This window comes from Vipera ursinii (assembly GCF_947247035.1).
Source record: "Vipera ursinii genome assembly, chromosome: 1".
NCBI classification, from domain to species: domain Eukaryota; kingdom Metazoa; phylum Chordata; class Lepidosauria; order Squamata; family Viperidae; genus Vipera; species Vipera ursinii.
In genome coordinates this window covers 34,965,360-34,990,090 of record NC_139512.1, presented here as the reverse complement: position 1 = coordinate 34,990,090, position 24,731 = coordinate 34,965,360, and the positions used below count along the sequence as shown (strand labels likewise).

Here is a 24,731-nt window from a genome sequence, read left to right as displayed (position 1 = left end):
GCCATAGTATCTCTTCCAATCTTTTTTGGATATTTTAGAAACTACAATTTACTTTCTTTTTTTATCCTAATCAATTGTGATTGTTTTATTTACTGCTCAGTGACTAAATAAAAATTGATTGATCGATTGACAGAGAGATAAAAACTAATATAGACTGAAAAAAATAAAAGTATTAAAAAATAGAAAATGCACAGGAAAAAATATAGAAAGAAAAAATAGAGCTGTGGTGGCGCAGTGGTTAGAATGTAATATTGCAGGCTAATTCTGCTGACTACCAACAGTTTGATTCTCACTGGCTCAAGGTTGATTCAGCCTTCTATCCTTCCAAGGTTGGTAAAATGAGGACCCAGATGCTGACTCTGTAAGCCGCTTAGAGAGGGCTGTAAAGCACTGTGTAGCGGTATATAAGTTTAAGTGCTATTGCTAAAAATACAAAGGGAATAGATATGCCATCCAGCCCTATGCTGTGCTGATAGGATGCTTCAGGGTACTTTATCAAATGTTTTGCTGGATTCAAGATGCATTATGTCCACAGCTTTTCTACAATTTGTTAAGGAACTTACCCAATCAAAATCAAATAAGGCTTGACTAGCAAAATCCTATCATATTGTTTTCAAGATATGTACACATCAATCACTTTGTAAATTGCCAAACATACTTATTCATGCTCATTTCACTACATACATATTTGTTATTTCAAGTTATTGGGCTATTAAGTCTCAGATTGTTTTAATAGTCAGAGTTCTAGATGAGTTGAACAGTAATTACGAAATGTACTGCGGATAGGCATTGTAATTTATTAGGTATTTATTGAGATTGATTATATTCTCCCACAGATTATGTTTGTAAAGGCTTTAATAGTCATTAATGGTTTAATGGTCTTTCATTGTTATGAGTTTGGTTATTTTATTTTATTTTTTAACTGTAAGCTAAATGGGTAGCTAAACCAATCAATATTTGTTATATATTAAATATCCTTAAACTTTCCTTGTGCTGGCTCATTAAAGTAATAACTAGATATAACCTTGCTTAGCTTCCAAGGCTACATGGGGTCAGACAGGTGTTCCATCAGTTGAGGTAGAATGGCTTTAAATATTTAGACTGAGTTGCAAGCCTATTAAAATTCTTAGATTATTTTTTGTCCATGATTTGTTAAATAAGAAATAAATGATAACTTTTGTTACATTGTATATTAAACTTTTATAGTTTTTGTGATTTTTTTTGGTATCATAGTTAACCTAATAGATTTTTGCTAGTCACTCTCCTTTTTGGAAAATCACTAAAGATTGGTTCCTATGCTAACCCAGTTTGTTTACTTTCAAAAAGCAAGCCATTGTAGCAGGACCATTCTATCATTTAAAAATAAAGAGATCCTTCTCAGTATTTCTTATTGGAGAACTACATTTTCTTACAATTCTAACATAAGAAATGAAAATTGTTTTCTTATTTTATTCATCTTATGATTTCCATGCTTTGGGTCCACAGAAACATTTTGAAACAATATTGCCACAAGTTAGTACAAATACAAACATGTCCTTTTTTCAACAAGTTATCCCATGTTCTATTCATTAGTAATCTTTTTCCGTTTTCTTCCATTTAAAAAAATAAAAACCATCTGGTGATAGCAACTTAAGATAATGCAGGAATATTTTTTTCCTAACTAAACTGATACAAATTGAAAAATATTTAGTGGATTTAAAAATAATTTTTTGGTTAATTTATTAATTCATCTATGGGTGTAGTGATTAAGGAATCATGATAGAAACTGGGAGACTGAGTTTGCCTTGCTTTAGTCACAAAGCCAGCTGGATGACTTTGGGCCATTAATTCTCTCAGCCCTAGGAAGGAGGCAATGGCAAACCACTTTCAAAATCGTGCCAAGAAATCTGCAGGGTCTTGTCCAGGCAATGTCCAGACTGTTCCAAATAAAGCACTGAACAGTAGTTACCCAAAATTTTTATTTTCTTATGAAATAATGAAGGATTAAGAGGCTTTCTCAGGAGTAAAGTCAATGCTGATAAATGCCATTGTATTTTCCTATATATCAGTCTTTCATTTAAAATTAATAATAAAAGTTAGATGTTGTACAGAGCTTCCTTTACAAAAAGTTGTATACTCTCAACATTATCATGATTTAGTTAATGAAAAATTAAGAAATCTAAGAGATTCCTATTTGTCTCTACTGTCTTCACTAAATTGTTGATAATTTTCATATTGAATTTAGTTTTAATTTAGTGTGCCTATCTCTATGTGAAAGTAAGTTAAGGTGGATACTGTTAACAGTTGTCAAATGCCCATTATTCTTAACCATGTATTGAAGTTATTCAGTTCCCAACAATATATGTTCCAATCATATGGCAGTATGCTTTGAGATACATGTTTGTGGTATATGTTTCATATTCTGGTGGGAATAGGAATTGGGGTCCACAATTCAAAGATAGTGGGCTAAAGTGGAAGTTGAAAAAACCTCTTAGAAGAAGATAATGGAAAATTGCTTCCATAGTATTGGCAAGAAAACATAACTGGAGTTACTTGGAGCTGAATTTAACTTGTTGGAATCCTTATTTTTCACTTTTTCTACACATACCATTCTTTTAAAAGACAGTGCTGGCTCTACCATTGTCTTTTAGTGATTAACCTGCAATCCTTACTTAAAATAGGACAATGAGTTTTATTCAATATCATTTACACAGAATTTGATGCAACTATTACAATTTTTCGAAGAATAGCAAGCATTTATTCAATTTCCATCATTCAGTCTGATGTAAGAAGATTATCAGTTGTATTTTGAATGATGTATGCTCAGGAGTACACAGATTGTTCAAACTCTCAAAAAATAGTCACGGGATTGCAAGACAGTCAAGCATGACAAAGCATGTGTGATATGATATCACATAATTGAAAGGGTGGGATTGATGGCACAATTTATGTTTTTTGTCATGCTAGCAAAAGCAGTAAATTCTGAAAACACTGCTGAATATTCATAATAGAGAGCTACAAGCACATTAACGAAGTATAATGTATGATACAGTAAATCTGATCTAATAATTTTCCATGATTATGTTTTATGATTATAATTGACAACTTTGCCCCTATAGTTTTATACTTCCTTTGCAAACTCAATTTTAGCAATTTATGTCAGAAGAGTAATATTTGCACTAAACAGTGTTTGGAAAAATGAAGAACGCTCCTTAAATTCATTTTAAATTTATGTAAAATAAAGTTGATAAGTTTGTCTAAATCTAAATCATTTGATGAAAACTTATTGAATAAAATCACAGTGGGTTCACACAACAAGTTAGGCTAAACCAAATCAACAATACAATTTAAAGTGAAGTGTTGATATTAGTTTCTCTTTATATTTAGGGATCTCAGAGCAAGCCAGTTGTCATAAGAATGGTATTCTGTTCATAAATAGCTATCATTTAGCACCTTCTCTGTGATTACCAAACTCTTTGCTATCACTGGTCTCCTAGTAACAATGACGAAAGCAGCAACTGAATTTCACTTAGTATTGTATCCCTACTTGTCTGTGCCCCTATGTTAAGTTGATCTTTAGGCCACGTCAGATATCTAAAACTGAACACAAAATAAAAATAACTCTTTTAATGTAATGTTTAATTGACTTTTAAATATTTAATCACTTAATATTAATCTTAAAATCATCAGTTACCCACTATAGTTCTGTCTTCTATTTATGTTTGAAGCTTGTCAGCATAGAAAGTATATTTCCTGCAATTTTAAGAAAATACCTTCTTTCAAATCTTTTCATTTCAAGCACACTGTACAAAGCAGAATAGAATCTTCATGTTTATTTCTTATTAAGATATAACCTTATACAATAATTATTTCTAATAACTTACTTAAAGTCCTATTCATGACTTTATTTAACGTAAGGGTGTATTTTAAAAGGTATTTTTACTTATTGGAATAAATTAGTAAATTGAGTTTGTATTAGTGGTGTATACATATTGTGTATGTATATACATACATACATATGTGTGTGTATGTGTGTGTATGTATGTATATATATATTGATCTCCCTTCAAAACAAAAATATTGATACTGCCTTATGGCTAAAGAAAGGTTTGGTTTCCATGAATGCCATGCCTTATATTATCTCATTAATTTCCTGGTTAACATTATTTTTCCCTTTGGGTCTATCTGAATGGTTCTCAAAAACCCTTTTAAATCAAATTGGCTTAACAACATTTTGGATTTCATGTCTTTTACTGAAGACTCTTTTCCCATAACAATTTGAAAATGCCAGGAGTTTCCTTTAGTGGTATAGCCAAGATACTGATTTCCAAACTAAATCTAGCATTCAATCCTCCCAGTCTCTGGATTTTTATCAAATGAGTACGTGCCATCATTTTATCACTCCTCTATTCTAATTCTGAAATTTTATCAGGCCTTCACGATAGCTAGGTTGAATGCACTATTATTGTCCATAGTCCTATGGGGGCTTTTTAAAAACATCCCTGTACATCAGTGCATATTGCCATGTAGGAACAGCTCCATGGAGCTCCTGAACCACATATTCTTTTGTTGTTCTTTTTTACAGAGAATGTCAAATGAGACTACACTGCTTATGTCTCATTGTTCCTCTTCCTTCCTTCCTCCCTACCTCCCTTCCTCCTCCTGCTACTTTAGCATCATGTCTGAATGATGTGTGGAAATTTAAAAAAAACTCCATTTTTTTCCTGTGTATATAACAGATCATCATGGCTGAGCTGTTCTGTAATATTGCCACAACACTTTGCAGTTGGTTTTAGTGAAAGTCCTAACATTATGTTCCATATTGTTTTGTTAACTCTGTGTTAAGTGCAATCCTTTTTGAGGGAACTTTCACATGCTGAGTTTTGACAGATCCACATAAAACAGTCAATACACTTTTTATGAATATAAGAGTGTTCTGTGTGATGGGTATAACAAATACCAAATTTCTAGGTCAGGTAAAAGAATTTTAAATTGGGAGGGAGTCATCAAATATAGGGTTAGGTGATGTATACTGTATACTGTAAATGATGACAATTTCATCTATTACTAAATACCAGTTAGAATTAGAGGAGTAAACCCAAGGAAGGAGGAGTAGGGTGTATATAAGCATTAAACAAAATGTCAACAGCTGAATCAGTTTGTCTTCGGAAAATCTTATTATAATATTCACTGTAATGAAAGATTTACAAGCAAAAGAAGTATAACTATAACTTTAAAAATCTTTTCAGATGTTCCCTCCGGTGAGCAAGAAAAGCTTTTTATTCAGAAATTGCGACAATGTTGTGTCCTTTTCGACTTTGTTTCTGATCCACTAAGTGACCTGAAGTGGAAGGAAGTAAAACGAGCAGCTTTAAGTGAAATGGTAGAGTACATCACACATAATCGCAATGTAATTACTGAGCCCATTTATCCAGAAGTAGTACATATGGTAAGTTATTTAAATTTAAATAAACTTGTTAAAAAACCTTTTGTTTTGACTTATTCTGCTAAACAGATTTTTATGCTTGGATTTTTTAACATTTTTTTCTGTGCTCTATTCTCTTCTGTACAAAAATCTCATATATAAAAATAAGAGGCTTGGCTTTTGGAAGCATATAGTATTGTACGATCAGATACATACTAAGTAATTAATTTCTAATAACATTTCATGCTCAGTTATTATTATCAGTATGAAGAATGGAGTGTTTATTTTGGTCCTGTAGACCAGGGCTTTTCAACTGGTGGTACGCGTACCACCTGTGGTACATTAGCATGTGGCAGGTGGTACTCAGCCCTGCCCAGCCAAATGTAGTGGGGGAGGGAACGAACCAACACAGGCAAGGACTAACTGAGAGAATCCTCCGGAGCTGCAGAGTGGCTGGGGCGAGGCAAAGGCCCCAGGCTCACTTCCGGCTCACTCCCAGAAGAGAAAGGAGAGGAGGGGGGTGGAGACAGGAGAGGCTATAAAAGGAGGCAGTTTGGGCGGGACAGGGAGAGAGAGAAAAAGAAACAGCCTCGGGAGGAGGTGGAGTCAGCTCTAGTTGCACCAAAGGGAAAGAAGGAGGAAGGTGGGGGGAGAGGAGAGGAGATCAAGCAGATCATGAGCCAATCTACAACTGCTGTGGCAGCCACCTGTGCTGGCAGCAGTAAACAGGCAAGAAATGCAGCGGGGGAGGGATTGCCCTCCATGAGGAATGAAGAAAGGCAGCAATGAAGAAAGGCAGCATCGGCTGGAGGTGAGGCATGGAGGGAGGGAGATGGAGAGTGGAAGGATTCTTATGTGCTTTTGTGACTGAAGTTCTGGGATTTGTGCAATGTGGGCTTTATGTTCTTAAGGAGTGTTTGGCAATTTCTATTTTTTTTTTTATAATTGCATTTATATCCCGCCCTTCTCCGAAGACTCAGGGCGGCTTACAAGCTTAGCAGTAGCCTTCATTCTATGTATATGCCTGCTTATTAGGGCTTTCACACACCCCAAGCGGCATTATTAAAAAGTCAGCTTAATTGCCCCCAACAATCTGGGTCCTCATTTTACCTACCTCGGAAGGATGGAAGGCTGAGTCAACCTATTTGGCTGATGGCTGGTGTTAGCTTTTGTTAGCTGTAAGTTTTGCTGCAAGGGATTTTGAAGTATTTTTCTCCTGAATGGATTTTGCCTATAGCATTCCTTTACTTATGAATGGAGCCATTTGGGGAGGCTGTGTTAGCCAACAGCCAGTACTTAACTATATATTTTTTTCTTCCTTAAGTGCTGGCTGTGCTCCTTAACTTTCCTTTCTAGCCAGTAACTAATTCTTAAAGGGGAATGTGCCTTTTTAAGCTAGTTCACTCAACAACTTTTATTTACTGTCTCTGGAGGCTTTTCCTTGTTTGATGAATATATGGAAGAGGGAAAATATGGGGGGGTGTTTTTTTCCCCAAATTCTTCCTTCAGAAGGAGATGGGAATGAGAAGGAGGGAGGGAAGGAAGTCCCACCTTAGCTCTTAGCCACCAGCAGCCCTGCCATTGACTTTGCTTGTTAAAAGGTTGCAAAAGGGGATCACATGACCCTGGGACACTGTGACCATCATAAATATGAATCAGTTGCCAAGCATCCAAATATAAATCACATGACCCTGGGCATGCTGCAATGGTCATAAGTGTGAGAAATGGTCATAAGCCATTTCAGTGCAATTGCAACTTTGAACAGGTTTTTTGGGTGGATTTTTTTTTGGTCATCAAGTTTTTGACACTTTGCTAGGTGGTACTTGAATATTGCCATATCCTAAAAGTGGTACAATCGGTAAAAAGGTTGAAAAGCCCTGCTGTAGACCCTGTTGTTAATTTTGTTAGAATTTGCATGGTACATAGATATATGTTCTAAATTTATCATAAATGAAAAATCAACGTTTAAGCTTATTATTGACCCTGCTTATAGTAGTATATGAGGAAAAGTCAAGGTTGGGAGACTTGCTTGCAAAATAAATAAATAACATCTGCATTTATTGCAAGGACTATTAGAAAACAGTTTTAAATCTAGCATAGTGGCATTGAGGTACCACTTCAGTTCTATGATAAAGAACAACATTTTAGATGGTCATTCTTTTTTTGGAAAATGCAGGTTCCCATTGATTGCAATTCAGTTTGCAAAGAGACACTGCAACTTCTCTGAATAGCATACAATTAGGCCTAAATGGGAGGAAACGATGGCCAAGAGATTTCTCTCAGACTTTAAAAATAGTTCCCTCTGTTTCACTTGTCTCTAATAGCAGCCTGACAGATTATTTTGAATAATTACTTACAGTTTTCATAGGCAATCTCATGCAGGGCACTTTTAAAGAAATTGTTTTTCACAACAACCAGAAATTACTTTGATATTACTGTAGCTAGATGCTCTTTGTCTAGAAAGTGGTGAGGTAAATAACCAGGGCTACCAGAAAAAAGTTTTTCATACTACTATTGCTTGGGCACACTGAATCCAAAACCATTCTCCAACTTTCAGACTGGTTCTTAAGTGGACAACATAGTTCAGTTCAACCTAGATTATATATCAGGAATAATCAACCTGCAAACCACATATAGCATTGAGCTTCCAATTAATGCCCCCTAGAGATCTTCTGATCATATTGCCAAAATTTAGCAATGGTGCAACTTTTCTTTGGGAGGGCATGATGCTGGAACAAAAAAGACGCAATCCATTCATTCAGTCATTAAACTCAGAAGAGCTTCACAGTGCTCACTATCTCTTCAGAAATTGATGTACAGTAGAAAGCCAGTTCTAAGACACTGATACATCGCAGTTTAAAACTTAGTAAATTTTATTTGGGAGATATTCTGCTAGAGATAATATTTGAAGATTATGGCTCTGCTCATCTGCCATTTTTATCTAATTATTACCTACAAAATTCATATTAAAATGAGATTTTAACCAAGGACTTTCCATACTTCAACCTTCTTACACCAATAGCTTAGGATCAAGTGCTACTCTCAATAAGTGTTGTTCTAATGAGCACAAGAATAATACTTAATATGAATTAGCTTTGGTAGAGGAAAAGATATTTTGTGCAAGAGAATTTGAAACAGATCATTAACAAAATCATTTATTTAGCAAAATATGACGGTGTGGTATAATACATCACTTCTATATAAATTATACTTCTAGTTAACTATGTTCTAAATTGACATTTCAATTTCATTTTTTCTAAACTGACATTTTCCTCTTAAAATTCTGGGTGTTTATTTTTCCCCCTTTCAATAAATTAGAATTTTCTGAGAAACTTCTTAAAAGAAATGTTTCTGTAATTGAGGAGAAACTATTATATATTTGTATTTGTTTAGCTGTTTTTAAAAATATTTATGCAAGAATATATTTCTTAAAATTGGGCTTTTAAAAAATACTTTTGCTTAATCAAGTGTGATTTTAGTTTGCAGTTAACATGTTTCGCACACTACCCCCTTCATCCAATCCAACGGGAGCAGAATTTGACCCAGAGGAAGATGAACCAACTTTAGAAGCTGCCTGGCCTCACTTACAGGTAGAAATGAAATACATGCTTACATTCTAATTCAGGAATGGCAAAATTAGTGCAAACTGCAAAATGAAAACATAAATCTAGATATTGTTTTTTTTATCTGGTTATATCTAAAATCTGCATATTAATATATTCTAATACTGCTGTTTCATTATGCAGTTAGGTTAATGTTTTTAATAAATAAAATATTAGCATGTTTTAATGCAATGTTACTTATCGTAATAAGATCGTAATTTTGAGATATAAGCTTTAAGTATAGGTAAAAATTTGTGGCACCTGTGGTTCATTGAACAAAAGATGCTATTGTAAACATCCAGATAATTTTAAGTAAAATAGTACTTCAAGTCAGACCAACTGATCCACTGTGATACTCCATGATTAAAAGTACAAGGTCAACCTTTTTTCTCTTCCCATCTCATAGTTACATTTTCCTTTAAACAAAATTTCCTAAATTGGCATCTTCCAGATTTTCTGAAATTACAATTTCCATAGGTTTTAGACTTCATAACTAACACCCTATCTAACTTTGAATTCTGGAATTTCTAATCCCAATATCTCTGGCTAGTGTCAGGTAGCCTTAAGTCTTAGGTGTAGCAATATAGTAAATTGGCACCAACTACAATAGTGATTAAATTTTTACCTAAGATACACTGGGAAATCCATCTAGCTTTTATTTACATATTTTTTTATCTCACAAAATAATTGCTAAAACCAATTCCAGCACATTCCAGATACATGTATTGACCATAGTTAAACCAGAGAGGGAGAATGTACATTTTGCATTTCTCTCTGTTGGAGAATGTACATTTTTGCATTCATCTTCCAACTTTTTATCTACAATTCACAGTAGTCATTGCATGTTAATTGACTCAGAACTGCAAACTTTTATGAAATTAATATAATAAATATTTATTGGGAAATGGAATTGGTCAATTTGTTATGAACAACTTCCTGCCAAGCCTGAGTAAAATGAATGGTTCAGGATGATTTATGGTCTGCAAAAAAAAAATATTACAAGAACATAGGAAGCTGAAGGAATTAATCTTGCACATACAGGTAGTCCTCAATTTATGACCACAACTGAGCCCAAAATGTATGTTGTTAAATGAGAAATTTGTTAAGTGAGTTTTGCTCCATTTTATGATTTTTCTTGCCACATTTGTCAAATCACTGCAGTTGTTAAATTAGTAACATGGTTGTTAAGTGATTCTGGCTTCCTCATTGACTTTGCTTGTTAGAAGGTCACAAAAGGAGATCACATAAGCCTGGGACAATGCAACCATCATATATGTGAGTCAGTTGTCAAGCATCCGATCGTAAATCATGTGACCGTGGGGATGCTGCAATGGTCATAAGTGTGAAAAATGGTCATGTCACTTTTTCAGCGTCGTCGTAACTTTGAACAGTCACTTGGCGAACTCTAGTAAGTTGAGGACTACCTGTATCCATCTTGATAATATTTTGAATCTTTCTTGGAAAGTATTTAAAACTCAGTATTGTCTTAACAGCTTTTCAAAATTCAAGTTGATTTATATTGTAAAACTAATTTTTATTTTTGTGGATCTTTTTCAGCTTGTATATGAATTTTTCTTAAGGTTTTTAGAATCTCCAGATTTCCAACCTAATATAGCTAAGAAATATATTGATCAGAAGTTTGTATTGCAGGTGAGGTTAAAAGAATATATCTTCAAAGTTTGAGTTCCATTTAATTTGAAATGGATTAAGCAAATAAATGTTCATCTTTTGCAGCTTTTAGAGCTTTTTGACAGTGAGGATCCTCGTGAAAGAGATTTTCTTAAGACTACTCTGCACAGAATATATGGAAAATTCTTAGGCCTAAGAGCTTACATCAGGAAGCAAATTAACAACATATTTTATAGGTATGTCTATATTCTTTGCTGATGCTCAGTAATAGATAAAGTATTTTAATCACATTACAACTTTTTTTGTAGAAAACAAAAATGTTCTTAAAACAAGTATAAAATTCATTAAGTGTCTGGACACATCCCGTAGTTAATAATGTAATTTCCTTTCCAAAAGGCAGGCCAAAGCATTTTTGACTTACTTAAAATTGGAGTTCCCTGCTAACAATATTGTATTACTGCATTTTGGTATGTGAATTAATAGCAGGATATTTTTTTATGTACAGTAGATACATATAGACAGAAAGTGTATAGCAGAGTGCTTTGCCAATAGTTGTTCATTTGAAGCTGTAGAAGCACTATATTTTGTAATTTTTCCTTTGTACATTTCCCCCATTGCCCAGTTTTCCCAAAACAGAACATATGGCAGAACCCCTTTAAAGAAGGTAGTGCCAGCTATGCCACAGCTTTTGCTAATCATATATAAAAGACAGAAGTACCAGCTGCAGATAGATGAGAGAGAAATGGAAATAAGAGTGAAAAAGTGTTATTTTTTTGAGCTAGCTTTTGTCTATGTACCAGAGACAGAAGTAAAGATTTCTATTAAAAGAAGAAATGTCAGTTGTAAATTATGACAAGAATGCTTGAGTGTACAATATCATTCCATCAATATCCTTGTTTAAAAAAGAGTTAAACTGAAATGACATAATTATTTACAAGGGTCACATTTTTAGTTTTCAACCAAAGATAATAATCATATTATGGCTAGGGGGTTAGGTTCTGGAAAGGTAATGCTTCAATTATAAAATTTGATTAGGATAAAGACAGATCTTTTCAGACTTTTACTTTACAATGGCCTAAACTACCTGTCTGGTTTCAGTATCTTCAAATGAGTATTATAGTATTTAAAAGGCTGCAGAAACAAGGGATAAAATTGACTAAATTTGAAACTCTTATCACACAAAAATTGTTGGGCTCTATTTACAAATTATTAATGCAGTCTAACTCAGAACAAACAAATTAAATACAGGTAGTCCTTGAGTTACGAATGTAATGGAGCCTGCCCATTCCATTCGTAACTTGAGAATTTGTGGGAGGATGGGTGCCTGAACTCTGCAATATTATAGCATCCAGGAGTTTCTATTGACTTTCCTCGCCCTCAAAGTGGCAGAGAGGAGAAACAGCGGCAGAGGGGATTTTTGCAAGGTAAGTGAATCTGGCATGGCAGAATGGGAAGGGGAAGCAGTTGTGGGGAAGGGGGGGACTAGGATGAATGTTGCAGAGCCTCTGCAGTCATTCATAAAGGCAAATAACTGCTGTGGAGTTGTAACATTTGTAATTTTGGGAGTTGCTCATAAACACTGGGGGGGGGGTGCTGATGTAACTTTGAACGAGCGCTAAGTGAACGTTCATCACTCAGAGATTACCTATACCATATGTTAAATCGATGCAGAATGTAAATGTTGTTATAGTATACAACAATGGGACTTTCAATAGAAGAACATGAAAATAAAATCGAATATCACAGAAAAAAGTTTTTTTATCACTGATATATTGCCCCAGTTCTGATTGTTAAAATAGATCATTTCTAAAAATATAAAGACCAATTCAGATTATTTTTCCATCTTTGGCAACCATGTTCCAGCAATTCTGGAGAATTATATATACTAGAATAAAACAAATGTTAGAAGTTATATTTCTTTTTCAATCTGCAATATTAATTTTTTCACATATATTCCCACAAGGTATTCTGAATCAGTTTTAAAGCTAACCACTGTGCTTATTGGAAAGGAAATTTGATGCCTTCTGTGAAAAAATGGCTAACCCAAGTTGCAGATTATTTTTAAAAATTAAATCTGACAATTAATTCAATTATGTGTAGATTACAATAATTTGTATCTCATCCATAATTAGGGCTTCTCTTGACATAAATATTTCTGGGTTTTAGGATTTTCTTATTTATAATGTGCTAGTTACCATTTCTTAAATTTATATTCTCACTGATTTTTAATTTATAAAATAATATAGTATTCCTGAGTATTTATAATCAACCAGTGAAACTCCAAAAAGCTTTAATAGCCAAAATTATATAAAATAGCCTTTGGTATATGAAAAAAAATCATTTATACAATTAAAAAAATCTTAATTCAAATAACAATTCCTCTAGTAAAATTTGCAGCAGATATATATCTGATTAATTCACTGTGTTGCCCACAAATATTTCCATAAGGAAGATACTATTTTTGCAGCAATAACCAAGATCTTTCTCTTCTTTGAAACATATACCTTCGATCTTAATTTTTCATGAAAAAAATAAGATTGTTCAAAATAATGAGAAGTGTCAAGATGACCTTGGATCAAAAAGAAAAAAATATATTCAGTGAGGCAAACCATATTTTATATTTATATTTGTGTGTGTGTGTGTGTGTGTGTGTGTGTGTAATTTTTTTGGCTTGCTAACAAAGAATAAAGGGAGACCGATATGATCATTTCAAACTTATTTGTTCTCATCAGTCAGCCATACCCTTCTGAGATTCGAACCTGGGCCGACTGCATCTTAAGCAGTTGTTTTAACCCCTCTCTCTCTGTTAGCTGAGAAGCAAGGAAGATATGTGTTAAATGTTTGTTAAGCATTCAGAATACACTTGCTTAGTCCCAGACACGGGACAAATCTTATTTCCTGTTTCAGCCTAGCCCAAGGCCGTCTACAGGCAGTAGCCACAGCAGTGGCAGCTCATATTTGTGTAAATTTTTTGGTCATATATATATATATATATATATATATATATATATATATATATAAAACAAAGAATGTTAGCAAGCCAAAAGATTTACACAAATATGAGCTGCCACTGCTGTGGCTACTGCCTGTAGATGGCCTTGGGCTAGGCTGAAACAGGAAATAAGATATGTCCCGTGTCTGGGACTAAGCAAGTGTATTCTGAATGCTTAACAAACATTTAACAGAAGGAAGCTGAAGTCACCAGCCTGAGGATGACGGATGAGATTTCGTCAAAACGTTGCCCTGATACCTCCAATTTTACATGGGAAAAAACCCGAATGACCAAAGATCTACACACACACACACACACACACACACACACACACACACACGTTTAAAACATTGAGTCCATAGCCATAAAAATAAAGAAAAAACCTAAAAGGCAAAAGAAATATAATAAATATAAATATAATAAAGTGGACAAGGTGAACTTATGTTAATTATACTTCATTTTCTCTTTCTCCTTGAGCTGCTCAAAAACTATAATTGAATTGTTTGTTAAAAAATGTTAAACAAAAATGTTACATCTTCTATCAAGTTTTGATGTTTGGGGAAAAAATATGCCTCATCAGCAAAAAAACCAAAACCCTTTCCTTTCTATCTTGCCTCTCAGGGAAGAATTACCCCCATCAGCATAAGTTAACAACTAGTTTGTGGCTGTTAAAAGGCTAATTCCTGAGAAACTTGCTCCATCTGAAGTGGCTATTCAGCTGATAGATTATGATTTATGTGGTTCACTTGTTCTTGTTAGTTGCGAAGTCGTGTCCGACCCATCGCGACCCCATGGACAACGTTCCTACTGCTTCAGTGACTCTATCCAGCCACCTCATTCTCTGTCGTCCCGTTCTTCTCTTGCCCTCAACCTTTCCCAGCATTAGGCTCTTCTCCAGTGAGTCCTTCCTTCTCGTTAGGTTATATGGTTCACAGGCAGCTACTAATCCTAGAGCTTCCATTAGAGCACTGGTGTCAAACTTGATCGTGTCATGTGATGTATCTAAACATTTTTTTTTGCCTTTGTGGAGCCGGGGTGGGCGTGGTCTGCATGTGGCACATCCAGCCTGCGAACTGCCAGTTTCACACCCCTGCATTAGAGGAAGAGAGCCAAGAGAGTTATCAAACATTGAACTTTTAATGCAGTCTATAAGCAGAAGTTATAATGTAGGTGCTTAACACTGATATACTCCAACAAAAGTTAATTCTTGATAGAAGGAAATGAAAAAGCTTCAGAAAAATTCTAATTAAATTTTAATGAACACAGACTTTTAAAAAAATGGGAAAAAAGTATTTTAAGAAGTTGGTACACTAAGGTGAACTTATACAGATTCAAGACCATTTATGCAGGAGGAAGCTCAAAAGTTTTCTTATCTTCATTATACTTCTGATAGAAGCTTCTTGTATACATTGCAGAGAACCATCTCTGTGAATCAATTCCAGCTTTGTTGGAATTAATGCAATATACCAAGTTTCATCAAGATTTCAGCCTTATCTCAAGTCCAATTGTAATAAAGTTCTTTAGGAGGACCTTAATATCCTGCAGCTCTCTAGAAAATCAAAACTGCTGGAATATACAAGTAAAAAGCCTAATGATTTTCCCCGATTTGCCTTCCAGAATAGTTAGCAAATATAAAGAATTTAATCAAATTTGTAAGAGAGCAAAACAGTATTTTTCTTTATCCTATGATTTATTTATTTATTGCCTTGATTGGAAACCAATCTTAATGCAGCTGCCAAATATTTAAAGACGAGCTGAGATGCATTCTGATGCCAAAATGCAATAATAGACCTCCCAGTAATTGTGTAAATTTTAAGACACCCCCGCTTTCCCCAACGTATTTTAAAGAAGATAATCAGTACATAGCAAAGAGAGGTTAAATATGTCTCCAGTAGTTGTAGTTTTAGAGGATTATTTTTTCCTCTTTGGGGGAATTAAAATTGTATTTGAGATTCCTAGAAGGCTTACTTTCCTTAAATCATTGCCCCAAATGTCTATTTGCAAAACAATGATGGAAGCAGCTATAAAATAGATCCAATCCTGAAATAGTATCTCTGCTTCTCTACTTTTCAGTTTGTTGTTTTAAAAAATGTGATACAGGTAATCCTCGGCTTACAACATTCAAAGTTACAACAGCACTGAAAAAAGTGACATAACAGTTTTTCACACAACCATTGCAGCCTTCCTCATTGACTTTGCTTCTCAGAAGGTTGCAAAAGGTCTCATGATCAAAATTCAGATGCTTGGCAACTGACTCATTTATGATGGTTGCTGTGTCCTAGGGTCATGTGATAACTTTTGCAACCTTCTGAGAAGCAAAGTCAATGAGGAAGCCAGATTCACTCAACAACCGTGTTATTAACTTAACTGCGCTGACTCACTTAACAACTGTGGCAAGAAAGGTCATAAAATGGGGTAAATCTCACTTAACAAATGTCTCACTTAACAGAAATTTTGGATTCGGTTGTGGTTGTAAGTCAAAGACTACTTGTATCAGGGATACAGTTATTTATGCTATGTCTTAATTTAGCATTTGCTTTACTTTTCCACAGAGGGTGAGCAGCTAATCCTATTTTGTTTTCTCTAATACTGATTTAATTTTAATCTGATTTAAGGTGCTAATTTTTATTACATTTTGAACCTTAAAAGTCATGGCATTACACACACGCATATCTTTTTGCTGTTCAACGTAGTAGCTCAAACCTATTTCATAGGACCAGATACATTTTCATATAATGCTTCTTGGTATCTCCCACATTGGTTATGTTCTTGCCTGTCATCATCTGGTGGAATTTGATTGAAATTATTTTGTTTTACTTTTGAGCATTGAAAATGAAGTTTAATTTCTTCCATATAGTCTGTATAGTGTTCATTATTTCTATTAAGGTTTTTAATTTTTATATTTTTTCTAATGCTCTTGGATGCTCCTCAAAAAGCAGCTGGTCCTTCAAGTATCTTTCCAAAAATATAACATTTTTATTTACTATAGCTATATATTCAGCATATCATTTGGTAATAGGTAATTGTGCCTTTGCACACCAAAATCTATTTCTGTTAATGTTATGAATATCACAAGTCTTTGATTGCCAAACTAGAAACAGGTTCCATTGTGTTCAGAGTGTTTCAAAGCAAATTAGTGCTGGATTATAATCTAATTTTTATTCTCTTCTCTGGTTCCATTCTAGTAAGACAAGTGGAAAAATCCAGTTTATTGATAACCCTTTTTTTCCTTTAAGATAACCTTATCTAACACTATATATTTTTCTGATACCTTTCCCTTTGTTTTCCTAGCTCTCCTCAGTTATAAGTAAAAATAATTAATACAAAATTCAATTGAATAAAAATTCTGAATCTACAAATATACACAGTATGGTTTTAAATTGATGAAAGTAAGTTGTGTTTGTGCCTTTTATGCAACCAATCATATTGTTGAATAAATTGCACTATTGATGATAATGAATTGTGTTTTCTCAGGTTTATTTATGAGACAGAACATCACAATGGCATAGCAGAATTACTGGAAATATTGGGAAGGTAACTACTTAATAGTTATGCTTCATAATAAATAATACTGCTTAAATGTAAACCTTTCAGAATTTTATAAAGAGTAACAATGGATCTTGAACTGAACAAAACAATAAACATTTTGCATAGCTTCTCTTAGTTATAACTGAGAAACTCTTGTCAGTGGAATTGGTGTAGCAGAATGGGGTTGTGGTTTACCATTACAGAAATCTGGAAAATAATTCTTATATACAATAACCAAATTGTTGTCTTCATTTATATTTGTAAGATATTTGAGAAGTCTTAACAAAAATACTTGAATGATAGCATAGCTTAAAGCTAATGGAAGAGTATGTTTTTCTTTTAAATGAAATTAAAATGCAGCAATACAATAGATTTTCTCATTCTAACACACTTTTTTCTTCTTTAGTATAATCAATGGATTTGCCTTACCATTAAAAGAAGAGCACAAAATTTTCCTTCTCAAGGTATTACTACCTTTGCACAAAGTAAAATCACTCAGTGTCTATCATCCACAGGTAAATAGTTTGATGTGTACTTGTTTTCATACTATTGATAAATTACATAACTGCAAATTTTAAGTAGGAAACTGAAATAAAATCATTTTCTTTTATTTCTGAAAACTTATCAACTTTTCTTATATTTTTTACTTGTTAGACTGCTTTGTGTAAGTTGAATATTTATTTTAATTTCAAGTATTTTAAGCTTTCTCAAGAAAAATGCTAAAATAGATGAATATGCCCTTCTTGGATAAGTATTAAAATACTTGCTTGTGAATATTTATTTGGGTATTTTCTCTGTCCTTAATCTACAATAAATAACGGGCTTGTTTTGCATGCGAGCTACTTTGCCTGACGCTGCTGGGGGCGCGTCTCAGCCGGGGCCTTGCAGGATCCGGGCCGGGCACCTCTGCTTGCCCTCAGCAGCACCCGGCAAAGTAGCTCACACACGAAACAAGCCCGGCAGAGGAGCCGGAGCGGCGAGCAGAGGCGCCCAGCCTGGATCCTGCAAGGCCCCGGCCGAGACGTGCCCCCAGCAGTGGAGCTGCTCCGGTTCCTCTGCCGGGCTTGTTTTGCGTGTGAGCTACTTTGCCGGGCGCTGCTGAGGGCGAGCAGAGGCGCCCGGCCCGGATCCTGGAAGGCCCCGGCCGAGACGCGCCCCCAGCAGCGTCAGGCAAAGTAGCTCGCACATGAAACAGGCCTGGCAGAGGAGCCCGTGCATGAAAGAAGCTCGGCAGAGGAGCCGGAACAGCTCCGCTGCTGGGGGCGCATCTCGGCCGGGGCCTTCCAGGATCCGGGCTGGGCACCTCTGCTCGCCCTCAGCAGCGCCCGGCAAAGTAGCTCGCATGCGAAACAAGCCCGGCATAGGAACTGGAGCAGCTCCGCTGCTGGGGGCGCGTCTCGGCCGGGGCCTTGCAGGATCCGGGCCGGGTGCCTCTGCTCGCCCTCAGCAGCACCCGGCAATGTAGCTCACACGTGAAACAAGCCCGGCAGAGGAACCGGAGCAGCTCCACTGCTGGGGGCACGTCTCAGCCGGGGCCTTGCAGGATCCAGGCTGGGTGCCTCTGCTCCAGCTCCTCTGCCGGGCTTGTTTCGCATGCGAGCTACTTTGCCGGGTGCTGCTGAGGGGAAGCAGAGGCGCCCGTCCCGGATCCTGCAAGGCCCCGGCCGAGACGTGTCCCCAGCAGCATCAGGCAAAGTACCTCGCATGAAAAACAAGCCCGGCAGAGGAGCTGGAGCAGCTCCGCTGCTGGGGGCGCGTCTCGGCCGGGCCTTGCAGGATCCGGGCTGGGTGCCTCTGCTTGCCCTCAGCAGCACCCGGCAAAGTAGCTCACACGCTGCCTTCCTGCCTGGGTACCTCTTCCCCCTCACCGGTTGGGTGTTGCTCGTCCTCCCCCCAGCGTCCCACCTCACTCCCTCCTACCTCCTCCTCCACTTTTTTTTTTTGGAGCCGCAGGAGATTAATGAGGCAAGTGTACGTGTGCTGGGCTCCACCAGCCCACGTGCACTTGCCTCCTACTGAGCAAGTGCTCACCCGGGCCGGCGCCAAGCTGGTGGGGGCCGAACCTTTGTAATTTCTGGGAGAGTTGTGCGGGCCAGATTCAATCATGTGGCGGGCCATTTGTGGCCCGCGGGCCTTGTGTTTGACATGTCTGCCCTAGTATATCTTTTCATAGGGGTTATTGGAATAATTAAATGAATAGAAGGACTAAAACTAGATAGGAGTTTCAAGTTTCAATGATTACCTGTAGTATATAATTGAAATTGTAATCTTCAGTAGTGTTTCATACAGCTTCATCTAGTGAAGTAGAGAAATCAAAATTTTTGTATGTTAGTAACTACAGCTTCATAGGAGTAGGGTGTGGAGTCTAGTCTAGAAGTGCAGGTAGAATTAATGCCCCAAATTGATCTGTTGATAGTAAGAACATAATTAACAGTACTAATTAATGAGACAAAGTTTGAAACAGTTCAATGAATGCTTTTTAAGAATGGCTGCCCCTAACTCTTTAACATTGAAGGCATATATAATAAATTCAGTAGGTAAATGTAAATTTCTGAGGGATTATAATTATAAAAAATAGAATATCTTGTTTTGTCATATTACTAAATAGGGCAAACAGTGCGATTGATTTGCTAAAAATAAAAATTAAAATCTGTTGGGAATTTATTTCACTATATGTGGCTCCCCATCTAAAGTTCATAATTTGGGGTATCTAACAACAGTTAAATACACTGTAAAAAAGTAACAGTAAAAACAACTGAAGATAATCAGCAACTGAGATGAAAACAGAATAACCAACAACAAATTCACCATAAGTATTGTATAAGTGCTCCATCAAGAACTACTTGTTGAGATAGGCAGCTATAAAAGTCAAATAAAGAAATATCTGGATCTCCAAGTTTGGGATAAAACCATCTAATCTCTGGGGAGATGATATTCCAAAGGGCAGGATCCAAGACAGAAAAGGCTCTTTTTCTGATCCACACCAGACTGTACCTTGTAATAAGTGAGACCCGTACTATATCTGTCCTGCTGGACCTACTAGAACAGGTTGATGTAATCAGGGAAAAGCTGTCTCTCAAACAACTCAGTCCCATGTCTTGAAGATATCCTCAAGTTTTAGTTGGTTTTTGAATGGTATAGTTTTGAATTATCATTTATTGCATGTAGTGCTTACATCAGCTAGTCATGAGGTTTCTAGATATATCTTCCACATCATTTTTTCTTCTGCAAAGTTTCAGTCCTCTACCTATTTTCAGAGTTTTTTTCCCTCTGGGTTTTTTTGGGGTGGGTGGGGAAGTACTTTTACAAACTAATACCATATTTGTGTGGATGGACAGTTTATTGTTAAAATACATTCTGTGGAAATTTGTAGATCTGCATTTAGCTGGCATGCATGTTTTTTAAAGAGTGGAATTTAAAAAGGAAGGATCAGGAATAACCTTTGATTTACTGGGTTCTGACATATTCAAACAAGAATGGCAAATACACTAGACTTGAGGATGATATATTTACTTTGCCTTCCATTGAAATAAATGCCTGGTATTTTTTAAAATAAAATGGCATCTCCTCTGCTATATATATTATTTCTACTTTAGCATCCTTAGATTTGCTCTACCATGTTCTAAGATTTTTGTGTGATTTGCTATTTTGTATGAATGTGCATTGCAGTATAATATAATACAATACCTCATAGCCTGATGAAATAGATAAACATAATAGAAGATACTTGGAAAGATGGTTTATTTTATCTGTATGTGAAAACTAAAATTCTTAATTCCAGCTTTGATTGCCACAGTTAGTGCAACATTGAAAGGTCTAGAATCTGGAATGTTAAATGAGTTCTACGGTTGAGGTCTGAAGTATACAAACTACTTTGTCATATTCAGCCAATTATTTATATGTGGGGGGCTGCACATATAGTACTTTCAGGATTAATTTGAACTTGTGAGTACTAAGCTACACTCACAATCCCAGAAAAAGAGTGTGTCATGGCAAATTACTCTTTGAATGAATTGGCATCACTACATGAGCAGAAGAAAGTTTCTTTCTTTGCTATCATTATCTGGGGCCTCATAAATGTTACTTTGGAAAGAAAATACGTAGGAAATCCTGATAATTTATCTATACATGGCATTTTTTCATACTAAGTCATCTTTTATTTTTCCCAGACATTTTTAAGAACAATTAACTCTGTGATTTTAGATTTTTCTCCACTGATGATTTTACTTCTATTTTTCAGATATTTCTATATTGTTACATTTTTCAAACATTCGCTAAAAATTTGTCTGAAATTCAGATCACTTTTTTCTTTTGGGTTTGACATTCTGTTTTATTTATTCACCTAGATAAACATTTTATACTAATATATTAGATTTCTGTTGAACCACAGATTAATAGCATTATTATCTTCTTTCAATTTAGCTGGCTTACTGCGTAGTTCAGTTTTTAGAAAAGGACAGCACACTTACTGAGCCAGTAAGTCTAGTTTTTCTTCTTCCTTTTGAAAATATTATCTAATTATTTAAATAGTGTATTTTTAAAATTGTATTCTTATTACTTCATCTGCAATAGCTAACTTCCACATTGCACTATTCATATCATATGTTCAGAATGGTACAGCTTGAACAACTTAAGATAATGTGCCTTTAAAAATGATTTAAAATTGAACAATTTGTGGACTGTTTACGGTTAAGAGTTTACAGAATGATATATGTACATATACTGGGTTAAAACTACTACTGGTACTATAAAAATGATCATGTTAAGTACCAAACAATGACACACATATTTCATTTTAAAATTTCTTTTTCTGGATTGCATTGTTTCAGAAGATAATGGAAATAATAATAGACACCAGAGTAATATAAGAAATTTTATTATTTCATAATACATCTCCACATGTACTTAGTGAAATTTCACACTGTTTTATGGCGTGAACATATTAACTATAAATATAATTGTTTTCATCTCTTATTAAACATTGAAGCTCTAAATGGCAACATAAATAACCTACTTAGCAGGAATAATGCTTTATTCTTTGGTTTTGTTGTATATGTTTCTACGTGGGAGCTATGTGGTTATTGTTATGGGTTTTTACTTCCCAGTTGAACCAATTTCGTCTAATGGTTAAGGCACCATACTAGAAATCATGAGACTATGTACAGTCCTGCCATAAGCATGAAAGCTGGCTGGGTGACTTTGGGCCAGTCACTCTCTCTCAGCTTACAGAGTTGCTGTGGAAAAAATAGGAGAAGGATGGAATATTGCATATGTTTATCACCTTAAGCTATTTGTAAATAAAGGCAGGATACAAATAAATTAACATAGAAATAAGTATTGTTTATACAGGCAATAAACCATTGAGTGTCACTTGAATTATTAATTATTATTAATTACTAGTTTTAATTTACTATTTGGAGACTTTAAAAAGAATTAGTAATAGCCATTTTAATTTCCAGAAGCCCCAATCACTATGCTGTATTTCTCCTAACTGACCTGGCTTTATTTTCTGTACACAAAAGTTCTAAATAAGAAAATGATAATTTCTTACTTGAATAAACAGGACTCTTTGAGATCACCCTGTGAAGATGTCAAAACTTTGTTTAGTCATGTTTGCTGAAGTCAATATTTCAAACTAACACACTTGATCAAAAGATCAAAAGTTTCTTTGTAATGCCCTATACTGATGATAAGAATTTGTGTTATATATGGCACTAATGATGTATAAATAATATTTGAGGCAAGGAATTAGAAACCTAGGTATTTGGGTATTTTATTTTCAGGTGGTGATGGCACTACTCAAATACTGGCCAAAGACTCATAGTCCAAAAGAAGTTATGTTTTTAAATGAATTAGAAGAAATTTTAGATGTTATTGAACCAACTGAATTTGTGAAGGTTATGGAACCTCTTTTCAGGCAGCTAGCGAAGTGCGTCTCCAGTCCCCACTTTCAGGTTGGTCATTCTAATACATTTAATTGTCTGTTTTTTTTAAAAAAAACATTAACGTGTCATGCCATTAGTCAGTTATTAGGTCAATTTGAATTACAGGTAGTCGTTTAGTGACCACTTTAGTGATTATTTGAACTTGCAACAGTGCTGGATGAGTGGTTGTTATAACTGGTCTTTCAAATTCTGGCTGGTGTAGCAGACCTGCAGTTGCATGATTGCGATCTGTGTGCTCAGCAACCAGCTCAGATTTCTGACCAGAATAGCATCTTGCAGGCAAAGGATCATGATTTGTGATATTTCTGGTCAGTTTCCCACAAGCAAAGACAATGGGGCAGCTGGCAGGAAGTCGGAAGTCATGATCACTTGAGGCCTTGCTTAAAACAGGTAACTGGAGATTGCTGGAATTGTTGTCGCTAAGTGGCATGGTCACATGATATTGCGCTTTCTGACTACAACACTTAGCAACAGAAATACTAATCCCAATTATATTGTTAATTTAGGACTACCTCTATGCTTTGTAAATGTATTGCACTACAGTATGCTACAGTTTTTCCAAGGCAAACTCATGGCAGAAAATGTGTTAGATCAGGTGCTATAAGTTGTGAAGGCCTTTTCTGTGACATTAGCAAAGGGGCATTGTCAGAATGTAATTCTGACATTTCTATGAGCATTACACAGTTGAGTAGTGGCAGTTCTAGCAGTTACCAGTCACATACCACCATCTATATCAGAGATCATCAACCTTTGTCAGTTGGCAGACCAGAGGAAAAGGGAGGAAGAAGCATTTTACATGCATGCGTGTGCACACGGAGTCTTGAGCACACGCGCAGCGCAAACGGGATGGGCTAGCGCCCGCATGATACTTGTTAGTATCTGCCCTGTTCTTGCATTAAGATACTGCCCCATACTTGCATGGTGCAGCGCCTTCTTCCTGCGGTGCTGCGGCTGTTTTTGTGCTTTGCAGTGCAGCGGCAGCCCGTTTTCGCACGGCAGTGGCTTGTTTTCACGCCCAGAGGCGCAGCGTCAGCATCCTGTTTTCGTGCCCAGAGGCACAGCAGCATTCCCATTTTTGTGTCCCAAGACGCAGCAGCAGCCGATTTTTGTGCCCCATGGCGCAGCGTCCTGTTTTTGCGCTCCATGGCGCTAGTGCAAATGAGGGAGAGTGCGCACACACTGGCCAGCCTGATCCATGGCCTGGTAGCCAGTAGGCCATGGCCCACTACCGGGCTGCGACCCACAGGTTGGGGACCCCTGATCTATATAAAAGATGTTGCATGCAGAGAACATGAACTGCTAGAAATAGCTCAAATAAGATTAAAGCATGATTGCACCATAAAAAAGAGAATATAATAGGCATTTTACAGTTTGTAGATGTTGCTAAATGGTTACCTATCTCATGTACCTTAGGTGGCAGAACGAGCACTATACTACTGGAATAATGAATATATTATGAGCTTAATCAGTGACAATGCAGCTAAGATTTTACCTATCATGTTTCCATCCTTGTATCGAAATTCAAAGACTCACTGGAACAAGTAAGAATCTTTTTGTTTTATATTTCTTAATACATAAAATCTAACATAGCTCAGTTGGAAGACTTTTTATAAATTATGGTAGTGTTTGTG

The 24,731-nt window shown here is 35.8% G+C and overlaps 1 protein-coding gene across 7 annotated transcripts in view; it reads left to right on the top strand.

Moving 5' to 3' along the window:
- The window catches only part of PPP2R5C (protein phosphatase 2 regulatory subunit B'gamma), a 67,378-nt gene that overhangs the window by 23,972 nt on the left and 18,675 nt on the right, over positions 1–24,731 (top strand). For 5 of the 7 annotated variants that reach the window (XR_014490797.1, XM_083349180.1, XM_083349178.1 and 2 more), the window contains 9 exons: positions 5,229–5,428; positions 8,884–8,994; positions 10,564–10,656; positions 10,741–10,871; positions 17,102–17,161; positions 17,562–17,670; positions 21,578–21,631; positions 22,939–23,109; positions 24,514–24,641. Coding sequence is in view for 6 of the 7 variants with exons in the window: in XM_083349180.1 (XP_083205306.1) it covers positions 5,229–5,428; positions 8,884–8,994; positions 10,564–10,656; positions 10,741–10,871; positions 17,102–17,161; positions 17,562–17,670; positions 21,578–21,631; positions 22,939–23,109; positions 24,514–24,641 (1,057 nt within the window). In the remaining variant the exon portion in view is untranslated. The remainder of the gene's footprint in view (positions 1–5,228; positions 5,429–8,883; positions 8,995–10,563; positions 10,657–10,740; positions 10,872–17,101; positions 17,162–17,561; positions 17,671–21,577; positions 21,632–22,938; positions 23,110–24,513; positions 24,642–24,731) is intronic. The other 2 variants (XM_083349179.1, XM_083349182.1) reach the window with 2 other exon arrangements.